This window comes from Pogoniulus pusillus, chromosome 22 (genome assembly GCF_015220805.1).
Source record: "Pogoniulus pusillus isolate bPogPus1 chromosome 22, bPogPus1.pri, whole genome shotgun sequence".
In the NCBI taxonomy this organism is placed as follows: Eukaryota; Metazoa; Chordata; class Aves; order Piciformes; family Lybiidae; genus Pogoniulus; species Pogoniulus pusillus.
In genome coordinates this window covers 8,834,400-8,859,427 of record NC_087285.1, presented here as the reverse complement: position 1 = coordinate 8,859,427, position 25,028 = coordinate 8,834,400, and the positions used below count along the sequence as shown (strand labels likewise).

The 25,028-nt window shown below is 40.1% G+C and overlaps 2 protein-coding genes across 3 annotated transcripts in view; one reads left to right on the top strand and one right to left on the bottom strand.

Moving 5' to 3' along the window:
* KCNIP1 (potassium voltage-gated channel interacting protein 1) overlaps positions 1 to 25,028 on the bottom strand; it is a 371,107-nt gene that overhangs the window by 326,044 nt on the left and 20,035 nt on the right. The window lies entirely within an intron of this gene.
* KCNMB1 (potassium calcium-activated channel subfamily M regulatory beta subunit 1) lies at positions 11,185 to 21,515 on the top strand. 2 transcript variants are annotated; one of them, XM_064161632.1, is made up of 5 exons: positions 11,185 to 11,341; positions 16,302 to 16,469; positions 18,719 to 18,746; positions 18,837 to 18,914; positions 20,276 to 21,515. In XM_064161632.1, the coding sequence occupies exons 2-5, from the start codon at positions 16,333 to 16,335 to the stop codon at positions 20,537 to 20,539; spliced, it is 507 nt and encodes a 168-aa protein (XP_064017702.1). In that variant the 5' UTR covers positions 11,185 to 11,341; positions 16,302 to 16,332; the 3' UTR covers positions 20,540 to 21,515. The 2 variants fall into 2 exon arrangements, with proteins under 2 accessions (XP_064017702.1, XP_064017701.1); XM_064161631.1 differs by having other exon boundaries at positions 11,188 to 11,341; positions 18,719 to 18,914.

Sequence of the window (25,028 nt, the reverse complement as noted above, 5' to 3'; positions counted from 1 at the left end):
TAGAGGGGCTTTGGTGGGCATTTGGCCCCCAGCCGGGGCCAAATCACTACAATTTAACCTTCCTTCAACTTCTTAGCACAACAGGCACACACACCCCACAGCCAAAAAGCTGACTTCTGGCAGCAGGAGGAAGCCAGCTTTCCCAGTTGGAAGTCTGTTGTCATCATAGAGGCAGTACGCATGTAATAGTACCAAGATAGTCCTCTATTTCTATGTGGAAATGAACATTTCCCACTGAGGTTTAGTAGGCTGCAGACTATCCCTCTTCGGGTTTAAGTACACGTGCTGTTAAAACAAGGTGTCACAGAGCATTTACTTTCAAGCCTTTACTGAAAACCACTGACAGGCTCAGCGGGTGTAATGACCATCAACACACTTCTCAATCCTGCCTTGAGGGCATCATCTCTTTCAGAACTTCACCACATGCATTATTTTGCTGAACTACTATGCTAAATAAGAGAGCCTTTCCCATGATGATAAGTGTTGTCTGAAAAAGGTAAGGGAAGAAGAAAGTTACTTCCAGAGTTTCTCTAAATCTCAGTAGTCCATACTAAATCCAAAATTTATGCTTTCTTTTACTAGCCTCTTTCTGGTGTTTCCAGCATCCCACCAGGATGCTAAAAGAGAAGATGATAAAGAACTCAGGTTGTTTTCCATCTCGGTTAGTTTCAAGAGAAACATCACAAGATCTGGTCTATTTTCAAGTTGGCTGCTGTCACTAAAGAAAGTGTCAATTTTCCCCACTCCTCCCCCTTCCCATTTTAGAAAAGCACTGTTCTGAAGGAGCTGCAGTGAAATGGAGCAGTCCAAAATAATTAGAAAAGCTGCATTACTGAGCTCTTTGAACCACTAAGTACATTGAGAAAAGCCAAAACTTGGACTGGAAACAGAAATGCAATAATAAAAGGTAAAATCATGACCCCTGACTGAGGGACTTGCCAGACAACAGCCTCAGTGTGAATCTGGAGCTATCGAAGAGTTTGGAATGGCAAAAGCAATGAAGAGGACGGAAGAAAAAAGGAATATTTATTGCAAAACAAACCATCCAGTTTGTCCAACAAAATGTCTACACTTGAAGTAGTTAATTATATGAAGTCTGCTTGCCAATACTTAGAAACAGTGTTGTTTTACAATCAAAAAGGAAAACAGTGGGAATTAGAAAACACTCCTTCAGAGCACCTGCTGAGGGTACTCAAGATGGTCTCAGCACTCCTGCTGTAAGTGAAGCATAAGGAAACTGGAAGGGGCTAGGATACATCTCATGGTAACATAATGCAGGCAAATGAAGCAATATGTTAGAGCAGCTGGATAGGGTGTCATCATAAACTCTTGGCACACACCCTATTCTAGTCCCTGTGCTATCTCAGCTCTCCAGCACTGATCCAAGGAGCACAGTGGAGTTCAGATTTTCAAGTTTGGATGCATATGCTTTTTGGTCTGTGAAAGGAATCAGCAGGGCATCCTGAGAGAAATTGATGCCATTTTCTTATTTGGGTATCACAGAGGTCTTATCAGGTGAACGAGAGGCTATGTGCTGCACGTTCTGCATCACACACACAGCATTCAAGTTGTAACTGTGTAACTGTCCTTCTATCTTAGGTTCCTAATACACTCAGTTATGGATCATTTTGATCTCCAATAGGATTTTAATGCCAAGTTAACAACATTCACAAATCCTACCAAAAATCCCAGTCAATTCTCTTGCCTTTTCCCACAGAAAGACAGTTGCCAATTTCTGCAGATTTTGAAGAGGTTTTGGCTAACATGTCCTTAGTTATTGCCAAAATATTTTAATGAGGAAATTGTGAAGATGTTCCTATGTGCAGCAGTTACACTGACATAATTGCAGAAATCTGGTCCTGTGGATTCAAAGGCAAGACAGAGGACACTTTAAAGGGCACCTTGAACACACAGCTACTTAATAAATGACAAGGAAAAAAAAAACATGTACAAGAAACTTAACACACTCCTGGACCTACCATGGCAGTGCCAGCAGTCTCTAAGATTTGTTGAGAGCATCCCCACCTACCCTTAAAAGATATCAAGGCCCAGCCCCCATCGTCTTCTGATCTCCCCTACATCCAACACCATGCTCATAAGGCAGTTTTCCCTAACTGATCACACACATTCAAAGTTCAGGGATCAGTTTTCACCTTTTCTTTCCTTTAACCTGCAGAATGAAAAAAAAGTGCAGCAGTTTATTCATCTAGAAATTGAATGAGAAAAGCATTCTCATAGAACCTGAGGGAGATAAAACAATTTTGCTAAGAACAAAGAAGTCCAGGGGGAGCGTGGAACTGCTGAGCAAGTATAACAGAGATAACAAAGATGAAACAGTGCCACTGTTTATGCCTTCAAGTAGCGAGCCATAGCATTTCATTTAGAAGTTTCCATAGCCTGTCAATTGTCTCAGAAGTTCCTATTAGAAGTGCATACCACCATTAACACAGCTTACTACGCAAAAGTAGGGTTTCTAAGCTTGGTTTGAATGAAAACTGTGTTGAGACTAGTAGAAAATTTGACATAAAATGGCTGTGTTTTCATATGTCTTCTTAAAACAAATTCTTTTGTGATCAGCCACATACAAACAAGTTGGGGGTTGAACTAATGTGTCAGTTAGATTTATTTCCCAAGGTCATAAAAATCTTTCTTAATTCAAACCCAAGTTTTGAACAGAAGTCTTGCAGTTTTTCCTACCAACTCCACACATACCCTCCTACTACCTTAATTCTACAATGGGGTAAACAAGCCTCTCAAATTCTCATTCATGATGGACCTTTTCTACTTCACATCACCAGAAACCAGCTTTCATGTATTCTTGTTTGGTGATTGTAATTACAATATTATGATATATAAAAGGCGGTAACAAAGTCACATTTCAGTGTTCAATTACCGTCCTTTGTGAGCAAAAGCAAAATACATGGTATTGAGATCCAGCTCTCCAAGCACTCATTTTTAAATGCAACAGAAATATTTCACAGAGTCTATAGGGAACTCTGCTCAGATACAGAAGTCCTCCCTCTCATAATAGCCTGCATCACAAAAAAAAAAAATATATATATATATATATATATATCTGTAAAACAGGGCTACAAACCAAGCACCAGCACTCTCCACATTTGAGACTGGAAAAAAAAGACTCTCTGGCTTTACTGTAACAGAAAGAATATATTTATTGTAATCACACTTGCATTCATAGTTAAGGAGAAGGCAAACTAGGACAAAACCCACATCCTGGGGTCAGATGTCCTTGGAGGCTTCCTAAACATGTCCAGCCCACCAGCGAACAGAATATCCCTTCCTAAAGAAAAAGATACCTGGAACGTTTCGGTCCTGACAGGTCAGTAACTCATTGTTCCCACCTGCAGTTTTAAACAAGCAGAAAACCCTATCATGCCTTCTAAACACTGCATTCATTCACTTCCACCGGTTCCTACTTGGGCTTTTCAGTCCATTCCTTCTGACAACACTTCAGTCAGCGGCAAGCAAGAACACAGAAACCACGAAACTAACCATCAGCAGTGAAAACATCAGGGTTCAAAGGAGAAACACAGTTAAATTCAGGAAAGCTAACAGTTCCAGAACAAGGTCTTTTGTTCCTCCCACAGAAAGAATTACTGCCACTTCCTCTAACAGGACACATTGCTTTTGTGTTTTTGAATACTGACAATTCAATCCAAGAATTCAGGTTAAGAAAACTAAACTGAATTTCAATTTATTTTCTTTATATTTGCATATAATACTCAGCAGTGGTTTGGCCACACCTTGAGTACCGTGTCCAGTTCTGGGCCCCGTAGTTTAAGAAAGACGTTGAGGTGCTTGAACATGTCCAGAGAAGCACACCAAGACTGGTGAGGGAGCTGGAGCACAGTCCTATGAGGAGCAGCTGAGAGAGCTGAGATTGTTCAGCCTGGAGAAGAGGAGGTCAGGGAAGACCTCACTACTGTCTACAACTACCTGAAAAGAGGTTGTAGCCAGGCAGGGGTTTGTCTCTTCTGCCAGGCACGCAGTGACAGAACAAGAGAACACAGCCTCAAACTGCACCAGGGCAGGTTCATACTGGACATTAGGAAGAAATTCTTCATGGAGAGAGTGATTGCCCATTGGAATGAGCTGCCTAGGGAGGAGTCACCATTCCTGGAGATGTTTAAAGGGAGGCTGGAGGCACTTAGTGCCATGGTTTAATTAATTAGAAGGGTTAGGTGATATGTTGGACTTGATGATCCTAGAGGTCTTTTCCAACCTGGTTAATTCTTCTTTCTCTTAGTGATTGTCACACAGAATTTACACATTGAAGCACATTCCTATTAGTGAAAGCAAAGCCAGTGCAGTGTAATTAAACTTATTCAAGCTGCATCAAGTCCATGCAGCTGCACTCACTTTCCTGAAGGGCTGAAGAACTCAAAGCCAAAATTGTTTGTGTATGAATAAAGCCTATTCATATAGAGATATATCCAACATAGTACATGTCCTATGAATCCAGATATTTTATTTTGCTCACCTTTCCTTCCTCGTTTTCTTTTGGAAATAAAACCAAATTTGCACACAGAGCTCCTTTTCTTTCTATGTGGTAAAGTGCATTGGTTCTTGTTATTTCCTTCATCTCTTTCTTGCTTTTTCCTAATACATAAACATATCCATGTAGCACAGGAAACATTTGCTTAACCATTGTTTCTGGTAACAAGGACCTCAGAGTGCTAACTGGGTACTGCACCAGGAGAAGACAGCCCTGCAGGAGAACTAAGGGCATGAGTGACACTGAAGTGACCAAGAATCACAGACTCTTTCATCTTTGCCTGCCCTGAAGAATTGATCCACCTGCTCAGTATCTGTGTCTCATCTTGACATTTCAATCTTCATTTAGCAACAAAGGAAACAAGTGAAAAAATATACTAGAAACATAAAGACCAAGACTGCATAATAAACATTCTGCTAGCCCAAAAGCACAGACAGGTGGGAAAGGTGGAGAAGTCTGACAATTACCTCTATTTCTGCCCTACTGTTCTTCCAAGAAAGAAATCAGGGCTTCATATGTGTGAAAAACACCATTTCCCAGCAATTCGCTACACATCTCCCTCCAGCACTCCTCTCCTACAAAGAGCAACTGAAGCTTTTGTTTCTCTGCATCAGCACAGAGTAGATGTACTTCAGCCAGGGAAACTGCAAAAAAGCCCTGATCTGCCATGTATGTCTGTCACTCTTCTGCCATGACCTGTCACAAGAACTGGTGAAGTCCACTGCCAGGTTGCTGTAGTAGTAGCCTGTATTGCCTCCTCTCTTGCACAGGCAAAATTGACAAGATCTGCTACCAATGGCTCAAAGGAGCTTTTATAATCACAATGGAAACTGCTCCATAAGCCTAAAACTTACTTGCCATTAACTTCTAGGGGCACTGTTACTCTGAAATGCATTAGAACTCCCTAGGTAAAGGAGCAGTTCAAAGTAATCACATTACTTTCATGAAAGGTGTACAGTGAAGCACATGAAATGCCTAGATATTGGGACTCCTCTCCAACAGGAAATTTAACAGCTTCAGGGAACACAAGATCAATGCTATTATTTATAGACAACAATTTCATTTACAGTAATTTTCTGCAACAAAAGCATAGTATTAGCTTAATTCCTTATATCAATCTGGCTTTGAGCAACAGAAAGAAAAACAATTTGTGAACTTTCTATATAGAACAGATGGGCATTTCCTAATGTATTTCCATCTGATATATGTTGGGGGATTTTTTTGTTCAGAGGTTTTGGTTGGTTGGATTGTTTTTGGTTGTTTTTTTTTCATCCTGTTTTTAAGCAATTTAATTCTGGAAAATTAAGACACATCACCCTTTTCACTATTATGTTTTGGATCTCTTCTAGAGACTTAGTATCAGCTTGGGTGATAAAATATTGTGCATTTTGTGAGGATAGGAAGATGGGTGTTAGCACATCTCATTTTCCCCAACACAGGACAGCAGTAAAGGGGTGACAGCAGTAAAAGGTGTCCATGTGAAAATATGGAAGCAGCATACCAGAGAGCAGAGCTCCCAAAGGGATCAATGACATCAGGGATCATAGCAGGGAGCACTAGGCTTTCCCAGCCACGGGATTTCAACAGGAAGTTCACATGAACCATACCCTGAATTCAAGGTATTCTTTGATAAGCAGTAACAAAACACCTATGGCACCTCGTACTCAGGCTATCAACATTCAGGCTCCCTGAAACACACAGGTTGGCCCTCAAGCCAGTAAAAAGCTTTTGTAATTTTTCTATGACTTTGCTATACCCAGACTGTCTGATGTCCATAACTTTGAAAGCAAATGAAATTATAGAATCATAAAGTTTGTTGCAGCTGAAAAAGACCTCTAAGATCATTGAGCCCAGTTGTCAATCTAAGAACACCATGGCCATTAAACCACATCCCAAATTGCCATGTCCACACATTTATTGAACACCTCCAGGGATGGGGACTCCATCACCTCCCTGAGAAGCCTGTTTCAACAACTCACCACTCTTTCAGGAAATACGTTCTAATATCCAACCTAAACCTTCCCTGACAATTTCAGGCCATTGCCTCTCTTCCTATCATCTGATGCTAGGTGATAGGTTTTCCATGCTGAACATGCTAGATCTAACTGCAGGTGTTGATTTGTTAATTGTGGTTGCACAGAGCCACACTGCTGCCTGGGCAGACAGAGACTGAAACATGAGCTCTGGTTGCAAAAATGAAAAAGAAAAAAGAAGTCACAATTCTGATCTCTTCTGCTAGACAGTAGCAGGCAGTCCTACTCATCTGCTCAGATATAACACTCCCATGGGCTTCCTTAAGATCACAGACTGCAGTGTCTAAGTATCCTGTTTTGTGAAAGCTGCTTTATATTTATCCTCTTTTTTGCCTGCATTTTGTCAGCCTGGGAAAAAGAAAAAAAAGGCCAGATTACAGGCAGAGTTATACTCAGCTAATATACTGAGTGCCTTCCATTATGAAATTACATTTCATTATCGTGTTTGGCCTCAGGCTAGTAAGAAAGAAAATACAGCTCCTCTTCTATGTATGAGGAGGCAGAAGTTTTTCTTTGAGACTACAAGCACTTTGCAGACAAGGTTCAAAACTAGAAACTGACCCTTTTCACTGCAGGAACCAACTACGCAAATGAGAGCAGAAGCTATCAGTCACAATGCTACCAGTCATCCCTCCATCCTGTGCCAGATACACATCTGCCCTGATCATGTAGCAATGCTCTAGGTCTCCCAACACAAGCACATGGCACCTGTATACCACATTTCATACTTCACTGTGTCAGAGAGCTGCAGTACTAAGTTTGCACGTTTAGGAAAGACCTCATCCTTCCTCCACATTGTAATTGACCTGAATATGTGAAGCTGAACACAAGTCTATCCTCCTAGCATCTTCTGTTATGCCCTTATTCTCTGAAATCAGTTAATATGTATCCATAGAGGGTTAGATACAGCAAATAGTTCAATATCTTCTCTCATTTCAGTTTCAAGACACAGTACTAATGGTTCTCAGCACCTGCAGAGTTACTGAGATCTGCAGAGAGAAATGAAGACTGGCAAGAATGTTATGCTTTATTACAGATACAATGCATCACAGGGATGCCCATCACAGTGCAGCTACCTGTAACTCTAGGAATCATCACAAGAACAAATCTGAATTCCTGCTTGTTTCTGTGTGTGACAAAGCCTAAGGACTACCTCAAACCTCATGGAACTGGTGATCTATCAGCAAGTTCAGCAAACTGTTACTTGAAAAGAAGCACCTCAGTCCTAAAGTTTGCTTGTGCTTGATTCCCACCTGTCAGTACTTAAGGCACACTCCCTCTCCTAATTCACATCACTTTTAATATGTGACTGTTCCTTGCTCAAGAACCACATCTTCTCTTTATGATGCCCATTAAAACTGACAATGTACTTCACTATGAATATGTTTCAATTAGGAAGAAAAGGGGAGCTAATAACTTTGCAGAGCTCTCTGAAGATCCAAACAACTGTTCTCATTTCACAGCTCACTGATTCTTTAGAAGCACCAGAAAGTCCTGGAAATAAAATGGTAATTCTTACTAAACTGGCTCTGTCTCACAGCCATTATGTTTTTTGTATGCCCTAACACAAAAACAACCCTGAAGGATGATCAGCTTAAAAGAACAGAATAAGCAGCTCTGACCAACTAAAAGATACTGCCATTTTTTGGTTAATTTCCTTTTCTTTAACTCCTGGATTGCTCTTTATGTAACATCTGACAGGGAGCTCACAGCTTGCAAGCTCACATCACTTTTGTTTTCCTACAGACATAATTTCTGTGTTCTAAGACTTCTAACAAGCTCCATTTGTTGTGTACGACACAACTTGTCCTACACAGCTACCCGGTAACTACTGTGTAACTTGTCACTTGCAAACACAAAATAACTTTAATACCTATGATGTCACATCCATAAGCTATTCAATAGCCTGTAAGATTCCACCAGACTGCTGAGCTTCCTTGAAACCTCAGAATCTCAAAGCCAGTCCAGTTTCTTGACAAGGATAAGAATCATCTGGGCTAACCCACACCTGCAAGAGCCAGGCACTAACAGAAACAGAAGAGAGCATTCTGTAATGCAGAAGCACAGTTTGAGTACTCACTACAGGGCACTACAGCAAATAAACACCAAAAAACACTTTTCCCCTGACTGATGTTCACAGTCCCTCTGTGATTTTATTTACAAACAGAGGAACAATTCTTGAATGCTAATGTGTACAAAATTGTCTCTCTCAGACCCACTTACATTCTCTCCCTTTACTAGCACTCAGAGAGAAAGTAACTCCTCAGAAATATTTATCTTAGTTCTCTTCAATTTGTCTTATAGCTTCTTGGAGACTTGTAATTGTTGCTATAGATAGTTTGCTAACTTACAGACATGGTAGTTCTTTCCATATTGAAGCCTTGCTCATTTTTTAAAGAATCACGGGAAACTATTCCTCAAATTTAATTTATTCTGGCCTTAGCCAAAGGGTTTAATATATTGCAATAAAATAAGTGCGAAGCAAGACATTGAAGAGAAACATGTTTAGAGTTGAAATAGAGTATTTGAAGTGCAGAGAAATGACTCTGACATTGTTTTGTTCCCCTAGTTATAGTCAGAGATCAAATATTAAAACAGCACCTCCAGCAAAGTTTCTGAAAGCCCTTGCAAACTTTTGTCTTAGCTGAAGCTAGTGTTTGCAAAATTGATTATAAACCAACAGGCGCTACTGCCTTTTGCTCCAGCTGTTCCTTACTGGCCTCAATTTGCTCTGCTACACATACTGATAGAGCACTTCATGAACACAGCTTCTACAGCAGTGATCCTGCACAGCCTGTCTAGGTCACTTTAAGGCCACAGTGCATCACCATTAATGTAGCTTACAAAGAAGCAATGAATTAGTGTCCCTGCAATTGATCTTCGTGCAGAGGCAACCATTGGTCTTGCTGTTCTCTGAGACTAGGGACATCCTACCTTGAATGAGTAGATGACTTGGTTCAGGGTGTCCCACTGTGATAGCCAGGAGCAAGGCTAGAGAACGACTGATCTCTGCAGCTCCTGCAAGGACAAGGAGCACTGGGGCAAAAAGCACATGGTGATTTTCTCCCTTCCCTCAAGAATAAAAATACTCTATGTGATTTTAATAAGACAGAAACTATTTTAGAGTGGGATACAGAATTACAGTTTGCAATAGAACAAACATGTAGCTTGCCACTGATACAGCACACACATCACTTGGTATGGACCAGTGACACATTGAACATCCCGAGTTTAGAAGTTGGTATCAGCATAGCACTTCTCTTGACCACATGGCTCAGCTCTCCAAGAGTCATTGTCCACCTGGACTTGCATATCTGCAGTGCGGTAAGAGGAAAAGAAACAATCACAAGATAATACACAGCACTAGACCTGGAGCACAGCTTCTGTCTAGTCAAAACCCCAGCACACCTGAAGCCGAGCAAAAGCATCCTGTCACTGCCTCCTTCAGCACACTGAGAAACTTTAAAAATGCAGTCTCTCTTTTTCCTGTGGAATCTACAAGTTGTGTGTTGATTTCACAGTAGTACCCCATAGTGTAGCTATTAAAAATCCATCCATGTGTACTGAACATTGGGGTTAAGGAGAGCAGGAACAATAGACAGCCAGAGTTGATGATTCAGGAATATCTTCTATCTTCACTCCTGAATGACACAGCCCAAAATAACTTTCAGTAAGTTCCTCATCAAAAGCATGACTTCTGCTTGAGCCAGAACCTGCATCTTTGAAACATCCAGCCTTGCTTTCTAAATATTAAGCAAATTATAGAAAGCTCCACTTAACCCAATCATATTTTATCTGAGAATAAGTTTTGTTCATAAGGTTCTTTTTCCAACCTTCAAATGTCATTCTTCAAAATTTAGCTGCATCACTTCTTGAGTATTAAAAAAACACAGTCATCATAAATCTTTCCAATCTAGATGATAGTAGCAAGCTTCATCTCACTTAGCTTTAAGTGTCTAACAGACAGCTATCTAAATCCAAATTAGCTTTGTGCACTCTCTTCTGCATCAATAATAATAGAAAAGGTCCTTTTGGGAAAGACTCATCTGTTATCATCAGACAGCATGAAGTCTCTGAACACATCAACCTCAAATCCTTCCCAAAAAGCAAATGCAGCTTCAGCTGAAACAGTTAATTCTTAGACACCTCAAGCAGTCTGGAGAGGCTCTGACCTGTGGTTATCATGTTAGACACCAATACATACATGGCATGACGGATGCTTTGTTCTTTTCTTTAGGATTCTGACATGCAATCAAAAAGTCTCACCACCTCATGCATCCAAACTGACCAAAACAAGCGGCATCCAAACCTTTCACACACAGTCATTAATAGCTTAGGTATTAAGAACTAAACATTAATTCAGTACCCACTGATCATCAATAAGTTAATTCCTTAAATCTTACTCAAAAAGCCGGTATCATATTTCTGAACTATGAAGCAATCTGAAAAGAATAGGAGCATAGCTTAGAAAAAAAAATCCACGAGGACATATGCCAAAGGAGTCCTAGGACATGAGCCACTTCATCTCAAGCCAGAGCTGCTCTTAGTATTGTGGCTTCCTGGTTTTCAGCAATTAATCTCAAAAAGGACACTGCTCTTTCATACCTTACCATTTATGGTTACAGAAAACTCTGTAATAGGGGAACTAAGCAGGAGTTCAACCACAGCAAGAGAAAACCAGAGTACAGGAAGGGGAAAAAAATCTCTTTTGGTGTTAAGTTCTGCCACTCTCCCCAGTCTGACATGTAACAGAAGATTTTTCAACAGAAAAAGAACCATTTCCTCAAAAACAGTAAGTATATCTCTAAGAACCCTTTTTCCTTGGGAGCATGGAATCGCTTTGGGGTTTGAGAAGTGCTGTGGTTATGAAAACAATCTTGCTAACCGCAGCACTACAGAGAACAGCCCAGAACACTTTTCTGTATCATATGGGCTCAGATGTTCTCTCTTTTGTAACTAGATGCATTCTGCTAATTCCTCATCAATGTTAGCAAAGATAACAGTAGTGTTTTAGGAAATTAGGAGTCTGCAGCCCAGAAGAGATCAGAGCATTTCCTCATTTTTAATGATAAAGACACTCTTAGGAGTTTCACGGCTGTAAATGTTCAACACTCTCTTAGCAGCCGTGCTCGTCTACCTCTAATTAAGTTAGAAAGGAAGCAGGCACATGCAGAAGCAAGCTTCCCTGAAATACGCCCTGAAACTGATTCCCTCTGTGCAGCCCTCTATTGCACAGAATCCAGAAGAAGGACTCTAGAAAGATTTTACTGAGCAAGCAACTACTACTTCTTTTAAGAAATGTCAGGCTTAAAAGGAGACAGAACTACTCTTCATCAACTGCATACATTTTAAAACAAAAAAGCTGCCTTTATTTGATCTAGTTTCACATCAGGCAAGCAATTCTTTAATAAAAGCAAAATGAAACATCATATTTCATAAAATGCAACAGTCTTCCATTAGTCAAAACGTTGCTGCTTCAGGTTTCCAAGACAGTTGCACAAGTATGTCAGAAAATTCTTTTCTTGGCCCATTTTTATGGAGGTTTTAGCATCACCTTAATCTGTTATGCAGCTATTTCTGATCCCAAATGCACAAACTAAGCAGTGGGTTAATAACAATTTGCAACGAACAAGATCAATTTTGTCTGACCACAGCACCCTGGAAAAGGCAGAGTTGTTACCAGCAAGAAATGCACATAAGTGCTGGAGTAGAAAACGAAAAATGGGGAGCGGGGTAGCAAATACCAATGCAAATATAGTTTTGACTTCAAGTCTGTTGTCTGCGTAAGCAATGGAACAGGAGATGAAAAAAAAGCATGAAGGCAAGATTGAAATAAAAAGGTAAAAGTATGCAAGTGATACTAAAATACTGACAGAAACGGATGGATAAGTGATCAAACTTACTCTACTTGTAGGCATTCATAAATATATAACCTGTGCAGCTCTGCCACAGCAGCATAACCAATACAGAGCCCAGATTTTTACATGCACAATGGCCTTTGGATTCACACACAAAGCACTTGCCCAATAAACTGGCAACAAACAGCATGCCCTCCTCTTACACATAATCAACATTTTTTGTGTTGCCTACACAAGGTGTTTTGAAAATACCACAAGGTAACTACAAAGCTGGCCCTTGACAGTAGATAGCAAATGATTACTTTGTTTGTAGAAGCACTAGAGCAAAGAGTCCAGGCCTGTTTGAAAGTCCTCATCACTTCAGAGATACTGATGACACACATCTCTCTTCTTGGTGTGATGGAGTATTAGCACTTGGTGCACATCTGACAGCAGTACATAAACGCTCACTGAAAATCCACCATATGGTGCAGTTTAAACCAGCTCCAAAAAATTACTAGCACACTGTTAATATTTATTCCCAGATGTAATTTGAGAGAAGGGTTTAGCATACTTTCTTCTGCAAGCAAGCAAAATTGATACATCAGCGCTACCTCTGCTGTTATAACCAAGGTGAGAGTGGCCTGGAATACCCTGAGAATGAGATGCCATTCAAACTCGGTGGTCATAGCACTGGAAACTCCTTGAGGGATAGAGAGGAGCTGTCAGAGACATCCCACTGAGTATCAGACATGTCTTCTGATCAAAACAGGGGACTCTATTCCACACTGGAGCAGATGGCATCCCCAGAATTATCACCAGCATCTGTCAATGAAGTGATTATACATTGAAGTTGCACAGCTAATGTACTGTATAATTTAACTAGACTGAAGAAGACGATTAGGGAGAGGGAACATCAGAAAAAGATTTGGAGCTGATATTTTCCTAATAATTATGGAGGCACCCCACAATCTTCAGCTCAGATGCTACATTTAGGCTTGCTCTTGAAGCCCAGACTACAACTCTTATTACACACTTCATCTTCCAATTTGAACTCACTTAGAGACTTCCTGAACCAATCAAGTCCTCTGCAGAGCTTCATTTTTCAAACATTTAATGATTTCATCAGAGAAAATACTACTTAATTACCTCTTTCAACATTCCTCTTCATATACATTGGCAAAGCTAGGAGATAGAACACAACTTTCCATATACAAAAAATAACTTTTTCAGCAATGGGGAAATCCCTAAGAATTATGGTTTTCTATATGTGTACAGCATTAGCCTTGTCTTGAGAGCCAGAAAATGCAGGATTTTCAGCACAAGAACACAGAAATATTTATGCATATGGGGGTTCCTTCACCTGTGTTTCCACTTAAATTATTCTGCACACAGATAAAACAGTTTTACAGATATTTTTCTGGCCTTGTAAATTTTAAAGCATAAAAGTACAGAAAGATGTGTTTCAATTTTCAGGAATACATTTACAGCTAAACTGGTACAGCACCTCTGATTTTACTCTGCCTGAAGACCTAGATATTTTTTTCTATGTTTATAGAAGCACTCAGTGAGATATTTTTAGACGAGTTTTTATTGTTAACATTCTTTGCATAATTCACATGCCCTTATTCTCCTTGGGGCAGGGCACAGATCTGAACTGAGGGGACAGAAGCACTAGCAGACCCACAGAGAGCCAGGGTCAGGCAGTCTCGCTGTTGTCAGAATGGGCAACAATATTGGTTGTAATAATGAGAATACCTCTTGGCCACTTGAAAACATTTCCAACTTGCACACAAATTCCTTACATAGCTTAAAGATGTAGTCTGACAGTTTGTGATGATTAAGAAGGATGAACTTACCTGGGGAGTATATGGCTGACAACGAAGCAGACTGATGGGGCAACTGTATTTCTTATTCAGTTAATGGCTACAGGGTTGTTGTTTGTCGGGTAATCAAGGGTCTGATTTTCCACTGTTTCTCAGCATAACTAGGACAGCTGTGTACCTGCCGTGGTGCATCTAAGCCTTAACACAGTAGCAGCACTACACCACTAGTTTTCCACAAGTCATGGCAGCAGTATCAATCTTTCACTTTTTCCTTTTCCCCACAGAGATCATAAAAGATTAATCATTGTTGTGCATATGAGAATTTCTTGGTAAACAACAGAGTTTTTTGCAGTGTTTTAACTACTTGTCTGTAGTTAACTAACCACAAGGATCTGTTAAGTACCACATGGTCTCAGGGCCCATGCTCCAGGACTGATGATGTTCCTCTATTTCATTTTCCCCTTTGACCAAACTGATAAACTGACTCTTCTTTACCTATTGATCATCAGTTGGTCTTAAGAATCTCTGTCATGTACTGTTCCAACATTTTAATTATTGTTGAAGTCTTTGGGGCTTGAAAATGTTATTTCCATTCCACTCCCTGCCCCCAAACTAAAAGAAATGACAGATCTTTCAAAGGAGCAGTCACTACTGACACTTCCCCAGGTTTCCTGGCAGGACACATGTGCCTTTGTGCACAGTTCTACAGAAGCAGCAGGTACAGCACAAGTGCGCTGCCAGCATGCGATGCCACATATGCTATTTATAGTCCTACAGAACATAAAGCAATCAATGCAGCCTTTAAGCCATTAATTCTCTATTAAATTCAAAAGCCAATAAGCAGGTAAGAGTCAGCTTATGACAATTTCCAGTGGCAGTAAATCAGACAGCAATGTATGAAAAACAGCTTCCCTCAAAGTGCTATACACAAAGTTGACATGGGATAATAATGATGATGATTTAAACTGGAATTCAACAGGGAACTGCACAAAATTCAATATTCTAACAATGACAACATGCCTGACTGGACAAGGCCAAACACCCTGATGTACAGAAAATGAGACCTCACAACACACAGAGTGTTATCAGGGAAGATAGGTTTTAATCAGTGCTAGGTGACAAGGGGAGGTCTTCCTCAAAGCCCTTGCACAACTTCACCTGGTTCAGGTAGAATATTTACGCTACAAAATCACGCATATAATCACCCTACAGGGGTAGAGTTATTACAATTAGTTCTTGGAATAGGAGGAGATAATACAGTTAGTTCATGGCACTCATTTCCCTAGCGTCCCACCTCTTCACGTACGCTCATTGCCACCTGGTGGGTGTCTTTTGGGGTCTTCCTCTCTCTGACCTCTCTACCTTTCATCCACCTAGCATCAGTTGTGGGTCACATTCTTGGCTGGAGTTTCCAGTGTTCTCACCTTTGAATATAGTATTCTTCTCAATGAGAGTGTTTCAAGACCCTCTCAAGCTTAACCCCCTTCCTTTGTGTTTATCTGATTGATGATGCTTAATACTAATGCTCACATAACTAATGATTTAACTAAGTTTCTACACTAGGTCCTCTATCCCTTTCCCCCTATCAACCCAGAAATCAGAACAGGGCATCTCTAATGCTATAGATTTTAAAATATTTAAACTCTTCTGGAAGAAACAAACCACATTTCAGACTAATCCAAAAACAAAGGCAGAGCACATAAAAGATTCCACTTTGGGAAGATTTTCCCTTCAAGCAGCCTTTATCAACACACTATATAACATCCCTTTCTTCAGAGAAACAGCAGCATAAAGCAGATTGCAAGTACAGCTGGGCTGTGAACAGCACTCACAAAAAGTGACCAGGTTTTCCCACCCTATTTCCCAACCAACACACACACACACACACGTACTTTTTACAGGATTTGTATTGTAAAAATAAAATTACTGAAGAAATTTCTTAATGATCAAAGCTTTTTCTTTTTTCCAAAAATGGGACTGTTCTTCCAGGAGATACATCATATTTCAAAAACTTGTTACACAACAGCAATACCTGTAGCAAATCCTAGTTGTGTTTCTCCTCTTCATTCTATGTTTTATTTTATACCAGAAACATTATTCAGGTTTCATAATTCTGAATCATGTTGGGAAAAAAGCTGGTGACTGCACAGAAGCGAGGGGAGACAAGAGCCCTGTGCTTGGGACTAGGAATGGTTGTGTGCTCCATGATGATGTACTTTTTTATTGGGATCACCATCGTGCCATTCTACACTAAAAGGTAAGAATAGTCATTTGTTTACAACTACAAAGCTGGTTCCCCCCCCATCAGCATCCAATGTAGTTGAAGTGCCAAAATATAAACTGTGCAGTAACACATATTGAAAAGCTCATAAGAACACAGGAAAGAAAAAGATGAAAGAAAAACTTCACCAAGAAGTCATCAAGCATGACCAAGGTGATTGAGTAGTGAAGTGGATTGGGAACCGGTTCAAGGAAAGAAGTCAGAGTTGTGGTCAATGGGACAGAGTCTAACTGGAGGCCTGTAACTAGTGGAGTCCCTCAGGGGTCAGTAGTGGGACCAGTGTTATTCAATGCATTCATTAATGACTGGGATGAGGACATGGAGTGCACTGTCAGCAAGTTTGCTGATGACACCAAGCTGGTTGGAGTGGCTGACACACCACAGAGTTGTGCTGCCATTCAGAGAGACTTAGGCTGGAGAGCTGGGCAGGGAGAAATGTAATGCAGTTCAAGACGGGCAAGTGTAGAGTTGTGCACCTGGGAAACAACAATCCTGTGTATCAGTATAGGTTGAGTACTGACCTGTGGAGAGCAGCGAAGGAGAGAGGGACTTGGGGGTCCCAGTGGATGGAAGGATGGCCATGACCCAGCAGTGTGCTCCTGCGGCCAGGAAAGCCAATGCCATTCTGGGGTGTATTAGAAGGTTAGTAGGTCGAGGGAGGCTCTCCTTCCCCTCTACTCTGCCCTGGTGAGGCCTTACCTGGAGTACTGCGTCCATTTCTGGGCCCCCTAGCTCTAGAAGGGCAGGGAGCTGCTTGACAGAGGCCAGTGCAGAGCCACAAAAACAATTAAGGAAGTTGAACATTTTCCTTATGAGGAGAGACTGAGGGAGCTGAGACTTGTTAGCTTGGAGAGGAGACTAAACATTCATGAGGTCACTTCTTACAAATATGTAAGGGGGGAGCACCAGGAAAATGGAGCCAGCCTCCTCTCAGTGATGCCCAGTAACAGGACAAGGGGCAGTGGATGGAAAAGGAGGCATAGGAGGTTCCATGTGAACCCGAGGAGGAATTTTTTCACTTGGAAGGTGTCAGAGCACTGGAGTCAGCTGCCCAGGGAGGTTGTGGAGTCTCCCTTTCTGGAGATATTCAAGAACCATCTGGATGCGTTCTAGTGTGATCTGCTCTGGCAGGGAAGCTGGACCAGATGATCTTTTGAGGTACCTTCCAGCCCCTGACATTCTATGATTCTATGATTATGGGTAAGCACAAGGAGAGAGGAACAAACATCTTGAGGGCTATAGTGAAGACCAAAGCAAAACATTTATGATGAACACAAATTAAAAAAAAAAACCACCAAACCAACCACCAACAAAAAAAATGCTTAAAATTTGATAATGGAAACTTAAGTCTCAAATAAACAGAGGGAAAAAAGTTTTTTCACATATATTGGAGTGCTGCTTTTAATAACACTACAAAAACACGAGCAACACAAGCCATAATAAAATTGAGTTTCTGTGTCTTACTTCCAAATCAACCACTACAAGAAATTGGAATCTTCAATCCACTCTACCCCAGCAAATGTTGCAGCATATAATGACCACTGAAGTAGCTGTTATTACCTGTGATTTTATTATATTTTGCAAGTGCACAGAAAATCAGTCTGCAGAAGACCAAAGTAGCAAGACAGAGTGCAGCTCAGTTTTTCATGCATGAAGATTTTGAAAAGAGAACAAAAATATATCCACCTCATTATTCTTGCTAGTAGCACTAAAGTTCCCCAAACAGGTCTGAAAAACATTATCTATAAATAGTATTTCACATGTTAGTTATTTTCAAGCCTTCTGATTGCAGTACAAAAGACATTTGCATGTTTAAAAACTGGAGTATTTTTCTTTATCTTTTTGTCAAAGTGTATTGTTTTACGAAAAGCTTACTACATTATCGTTAATAAAAGAGTAACTCTTGAGAAGTGATAAGTAATAGCAAAAAAAGAACTTTTGCCAGACAAAACCCTAATGGCTTATTCATGCAAAGGTACCTGGAATGAAGAAAAGAAGAAAGGGGGGGGGGGGGGGGGGGGGGAAGCCCCATAGGGATTCATTCCATAATCCTCAGAACATAGATTAAATTATTACAAATCTTTTCAGGACATCAAGTGTGCTTCTCTTCCAGCTTTTAATACCAAACTAAAACGCCTAAGAATTTTATTCTTGAGTAACACCTGAAGGTGATTACAGATGACGTTAGAATCCTACAAGCAATACCTTCTTTTGCTTATTTGTAGCGTTTGGACAACAGAAACTGTGTGCAAGGTACTCAAAGTCAGCATTAAGGACCAAGCTCCCTGCCCAAACAGTGACTGCTCAGAGGATGAGGATGTCTTTCCTTATCCCTGCCTACAGGTGCGGGTTAACCTGACAGCATCAGGACAAGAGGTTATGCTGTATGCGACTGAAGACACACTGGAAAGAAATCCTAAGGTACTTGTAACACAGCCTGAATAATCACTCTGCTTTAACACCTCTGAGTAGACAGATGATTATTTTTCAAGTAAGCAGTAAAGCAGGATTTGTTCATCTTGTACATGTCTGTGCTTAAGCCAAGGCATTTAAAGACTACTCCAGAAATCATACAGGTTTGGATTTTGTTTTAATCATTTAACACAAAGTTTGTATTTTATTCCCTGTCAAGGCATTACACCAACTAAGCAGGAGTATTTCACATTTATGAACATTAAAAATAAGTAAGTTTGCAGGTTGAAGACTTGTGGCAAGACATAGTTTACTAGTTGTGGCTCACTCAGTTACTGGATTTCTCAGAGAAGAGACCTGGAGTTTAAAACAAAATGAAATCCAGAAAAAAAAAAACCAAACACACTCAGGGGAAAAAACAGTAACAACAAACCAAAACACACACAAAAAAAGCTAACAAAAAACCAACCAACCAAAGTAAGTGATTGAAAAACCTAACAGCATTTTTACTGATGCCTAAGTAATGTTGTGTTATTTCTACAAGCCATAGGATCATAGAATGGCCTAGGTTGGCAAGGACCTTAGTGAGAAGCAGAGATGTCTCTCAATTAGAATAGGCTGCTCAAGGCCTCATCCAACCTGAACTTGAACACCTCCCAGGGAAAAGTCATACACAAAGTCTTTGGGCAACCTATTCCAGAGTCTCACCACCCTCATACTGAGGAACTTCTTCCCAAAATGCAGTCTAAAGCTACGCTTCTTTGGCTTCAAACTGTTCCCCATTGTCCTATTGCTAGAAGCCTTTATGAAAAGTCCCTCTCCAGCCTTCCTGGCAGATGGCCTTCAGGTAGGGAACGGCAGCTATAAAAAGACAAAAAAGAAGGCTCCAACAGCCATACTTTTCTCTTATTTTTCTACTAGTCACAAGTAGGAGATTCACAATGAACTAACTTCCACTTCCTGCCCACTGAAAAACCATTTGTGAATTTCTGAACAGCTAAAATATTTCTGCTGTGGTGGGGTGGTGTCTAGAAGCTCTGCTAAGAATCCAAGCTTCGCACTGTAGTAACAAAGCACCAATCACAAAGACCACAGTTTTATTTCAAGCACAGATATGTTACTGGTTTCCAACAACATTATTCCAATCCATAAATCTGCAGACTGAGGCCACTGACACACTGACAGCAATTGGGAAGCATGGCAAGTGGGGTGTGGACTGACTTCAGGACATCAAAATGATCTCCAGGAATTCCAGCCCAAACACAGAAGTTTTATCTGTGCTTGCATGTTTGTTTCACTCCATCTGACTTTGCTATAAACCTTGTATTAGAGTATCTCTTACAGTGAATCACCTTCATTTCTTATTCCAGTGCTCATATGTCCCAGAGAAGTCTGAGAAAGAAGTTAAAGCAAAAATAGAAAAGATTGCAAGCAATTTCAAAAACCACCAGACTGTACCATGCTACTACAACCCAGGAGGAACGCAGACCAGTGTCATTCACAGCAGACTTTATCCCCCAAAAGGCCTCCTCTTTGTTTTCCTTTGGCCTACACTCATGTTTACTGGTGGATGTCTGATTATTTTTCTGGTAAAAATTAGTCAGTATGTTTCTGTTCTTTCTGCTTGGCAGTAGAAAATAAAACAACAATCTAATATAGATTGTTGCCAACTACTGAAGCACCTTTGTTCTTCCTCTCTTTATCTGCATTTTGTGACTTTTAATATACACCAAGGGCAAGCATTTCAGAAAACTTCTCATGGTGATCAGCAAATAAAAATGAGAGCACAGTAGTACAAAACAGCACTTAGCAACAGCAACACTGGTCAACATTCAAAGTCTAGACAGATATCTATTAGAAATCCATAGAAGGTAAAGTGACCTGCTCTAGTGCTTAAGAATCATACTGCGTGTGCATTGGCCATTAAAAAAAAAAAAAAATCACACAAAAAACAACCAATCAAATCCACACAACCAAACAAACACAAAATCCCAAACCAAACCAATCCAACCAAACCCACCACCTGAAAAAAACACAAACCAACACACAAAACCAAACCATCAAACGAACACCACCACAACACAAAACCAAAACCAACAGACAAATCAAACCAACCTCCCTCCAGAAATTTATATAGGAGAATTACTTGCAGAGAGAGTACACTATTTACAACTTCCTGTAATGCTGCCATGAAAGGAATCTCTCTGCACATTGGATTTCAACCTTTCTCATTCATGAAAGTGCAGCTGGCGCAGGTCATGGTGAGTGACCAAAAGCATTTGCAATTTAGACAGGAAAGGGAAGAGAGCCTGTTTTGTTAGTTCACCAGAAGCTGATGCAGAAGGATGGCAATTGCTGAAAAAGGCAGTACTGTGAGCAGGAGGATAGCTGTTGAAGCTAACCTGCTGTACTGGTACTGTACTGGATGAGAACAAGCTAGATGAGTGTGGAGATTTACTGAACAGACTCTTTGATAGCTTTGCTCCAAGGGTATGTTCCTTTTCCTCTTTGATCACATACCTCTTCCCATAATAAATCCAAAATCTGATGTTCTCTACGTTAGGTGTGCATTACCCTAATTGCCTTGTTTCAATAAAGCAACTTTTTGAAGATGTACTTTCAACTTCTTACCTCTTACAATTCCAGGCAGACTTTCAGAAAGGCTTAGCATGCTAAACAACTTAATCTACATTCAACATCAAGTACAGAGAGCATCTGAAAACATTTCAGGAAAAAAAGAGAACACAAAATTAATATTGTAGACGGGGGCAGGAGCGAGAGATGTTTGTAAGGCTCTATCTCTTCACTGAAGTATTTATGCCACACTTGGAGCAGGACAATCTTAAAGAAGTAAATAGGCCAGTGAAACTCAAAACCTTTCTTATATAAACTGGGTAACCTTTAAATAATTTCATTCAAATGCTTTAAAGTCTAATGAGTCTATACAGTGTCTTAAGAAGGTGTCTTCAGTGATAGAGGTTAAGCAAAAGACTCATGTTTAACACAGTGATTTCTTTATAGTTGTTAATGCCTTGCATAATTTTCTCTCTGTTGGAACATTTCAAAACATAGAGGCACTGTTGTGTGAGCAAACATGTGCTGCTTTTATTTAAACATACTATTGTTCATGATACCAAAGCCAGTGATACAAGTAGGGGACCCAATGCTCTTGTCCATATTTTTCAAGGACTATAAAACCAAGGAGTTCCAAGAGCAAATCCTAGATGTGTAGCTAACCAAGGAATTGAACACCAAAAAGTGAGGGAATGAAGTTGATGCAATGCTGACACACAACAGCTATTCAGCATTCCTCTTTCTCCAGCTCTGACCTTATCACAAACTTTTCACCTCAGACTTGACAAGAAATAACAGCTAGCCCTATAGGGGAATACTTGCATCATTGTTTTGGGAGGTGTTAGTCTTGGGTTATTAAGCTTTACACAAACACACTTCTATCAAACTGTGACAGGAGAAATGAAACCTGCATGAGAAATTCTGTGTCAACCAATTCATTCAGAATACAGCACTGAGATAGCTGCAGAAACATATAAAGTAAAAGAATCTTGAAAAAGGCTTCTAAAAGTTTTACTCTGCCTTTCCACATAAAAACTTGAAAAGTCTTCCTCATTGCTTTTATAGTTACTGATATTCCCCTCTATAGCCTCCAAAATGGTTTTTTCATACCTCAGTAGTGCTTCTTCATGCCTCACTAGTGGGCAGGAAATAAATAATTGCTTTCAGTAGGGCACTGAAATAGCACCAATGAAAAGAACTTTTAAAGGTGTTATAGTATGGTATACTCAATCAAATTACCTGAACTTGAAATGCATATCACTTACTCTTCAGGACCATCGTGTTTATGCAGAGACTCAACAGACTATTATCAGACTCAAGTACAAACCTACACCTCATGAAAACAATTTGGTGCTCTTTATGGTCAAGTAAAAGCCTTAAATTTCTGTCCAAAGAAGTCTGTACACTTTCAACTGGATGAATCAAGTCATGCTGTTAAGACTGAAGTTAAGGACCTATACTATTATGCCCTGCTCAAATCCATAGAGCACTCCAATATTTCCAATATTCTTGCAAGTTTTACATGCATCTGTTGAAATTCAAGGAAATCAAAAGGCAAACAAGAGATAAAAGAGCTTTTTAAAAGATAGCAAGATACAGCTTTTAAAAAAAGACAACAACAAATGTCAACTGATAAAAAAAAAACCCACCCTGTTATTGATATTTGCAGGTGAAAGGTCTGGGAATGGAAAATTTAGGAAAGTTTAAAGCAAGCTGGGTTTTTTGGTGGTGGTAGCTTTGTTTTCAAAGAAAAAAGGCAAACTTTCCAAGGAGCTGAGTCAAAAATCTATATCTCTTGTTAAATAATAGCCATGTCCAGTCACACATTAGGAAAGCAATCAGCAGGCCCTTGGGACAACTGATGCAGCCACTGTCTGTTCTTTGAGCAAACCACAAGCTTTAGGTTGGGTAGCTCACACACAAGAGGGTCCAAACTCAACATTAGAGCATGGAAACTTATGGTTGTCAACATGGGATACCTAAAAGCAGCTCAGTCCCCAGCCACTATAAAACATTCCTAATAAATGGGAAGCTCCTGTAGTCTCACAGCCTCTTTGAAAAGTTCAATGAATGGATCAATACAGGAAGCCTGATGTCCAGCTGGTTCTTCACTGGAAAGCTAGAATTTTAGAAAGATAATAATAAAATCCTACAGTAGCTGTTTTGGAACAAGATTAACAACATGTTTGTTCCATTATTTCATATGCTGAAAATCAGCACTGTTTAGGTTCATGTTTGCACAGAACTTCTCGACATGGAAATTTATCTGACATTTAAGTCCCTTGGATGGTGTCAAGAGGAAGTACTTTATGCAGCTTTAAAATATCAAGACTCCACAGAAAGGTAGTATAAAAAAAATAATGACATTTAAAGATTCAGACTGATGACACTTCATGATCCCAAATCACAGCAATGTACAGGAATGTACTTATGCCTATTAAGATTAGAAAAATTCTCAGAGGATTATAAAAATAATTCAAAAGAAGAAATGACAGATAAAGCATAATTCTATTGCCTCTGCCTTCCCACCTGAACCAAAAATCCACGTCAAAAGCAGACACTGACACCTGACTGCAGTAGTCAGAAATATTAATTCAGAAATTAGGAAAATGAAGGTACAAATTCCAGCTCTCAGAATTAATCTATGCTTTTCTTGTATTCAAGGGTCAAGTGACTAAGACACAATCCTTTCTCAGTGAAACCATTCCTATGTGCCTCACTGTGGTTGAAAGAAATGATCCTGTACAGGAGACCAGCAGCATATAACAGCCTACATGGTGCACTATATCATAACACTAAGTAGAAGGAAGTCTGCAACAGAATAATAACAGCCAAGAAAACCAAAACACAAAGAACAGGAAATTTACTTTGCTGGAAGAAGCATTTGGGAAATTCTTCCACGGGGTAAACAACCAACAGAAACAAACAGAAAAAACCTAAGCATACCCCAAGCAAACAAAACCAACCCACAAAGAAACAAGCCAACCCACAAAATCAAAACCACAAACCCACCAGACACTTCACCAGTGTGTTCCACATAACCAACAACTGAAAACAAGGAAAGGTTGGGGAAAGGACGCAAAACATGGAAGTAAACTGATAACACTTCAGAAAGGTGGTCATGAGTTCAGGTATCACCAATATAAGGAAAATTATCTAGAATATTTCTCCTGCAATTTCCATGTGATACTGAATATTAAAACTTTATTCTATAAAGCAAGAGCTCAGCAGATTCAGGTGGCAGCAGATCTGGGTGATGTCTTGAAATGGATTTTTAGAAATGGACTTTCAGCTCTATGATATTTCCTTACTTTGGTTATCAAATCTCAGGTTTGAAACAGCAGTTTCAAAACAAATTGTAACAATCCACTACTGCACCTCCTGTTGCCAGCACTCCCAGTAAAGAAGTCTTGCTAATGAAGGGACATTATCTCCTGTAGGTTTTGGCACAGCCAATTTCTGACAAAACAAAGCTGACTAGCTGGGGGGGGGGGGGGGGGGGGGCATACTGCGTTTTGGATAGGCAGAAGACAGTGACAAAATGATTTC

What these genes read in the sequence shown, in the direction of transcription:
- KCNMB1 (XM_064161631.1), top strand. Translation starts at nt 16,333, where the DNA reads ATGTTGGGAAAAAAGCTGGTGACTGCACAGAAGCGAGGGGAGACAAGA. An exon ending in GTGCCATTCTACACTAAAAG is followed by an intron (nt 16,470 to 18,718) that starts GTAAGAATAGTC and finishes GCTTATTTGTAG; the next exon opens with CGTTTGGACAACAGAAACTG. An exon ending in CACTGGAAAGAAATCCTAAG is followed by an intron (nt 18,915 to 20,275) that starts GTACTTGTAACA and finishes TTCTTATTCCAG; the next exon opens with TGCTCATATGTCCCAGAGAA.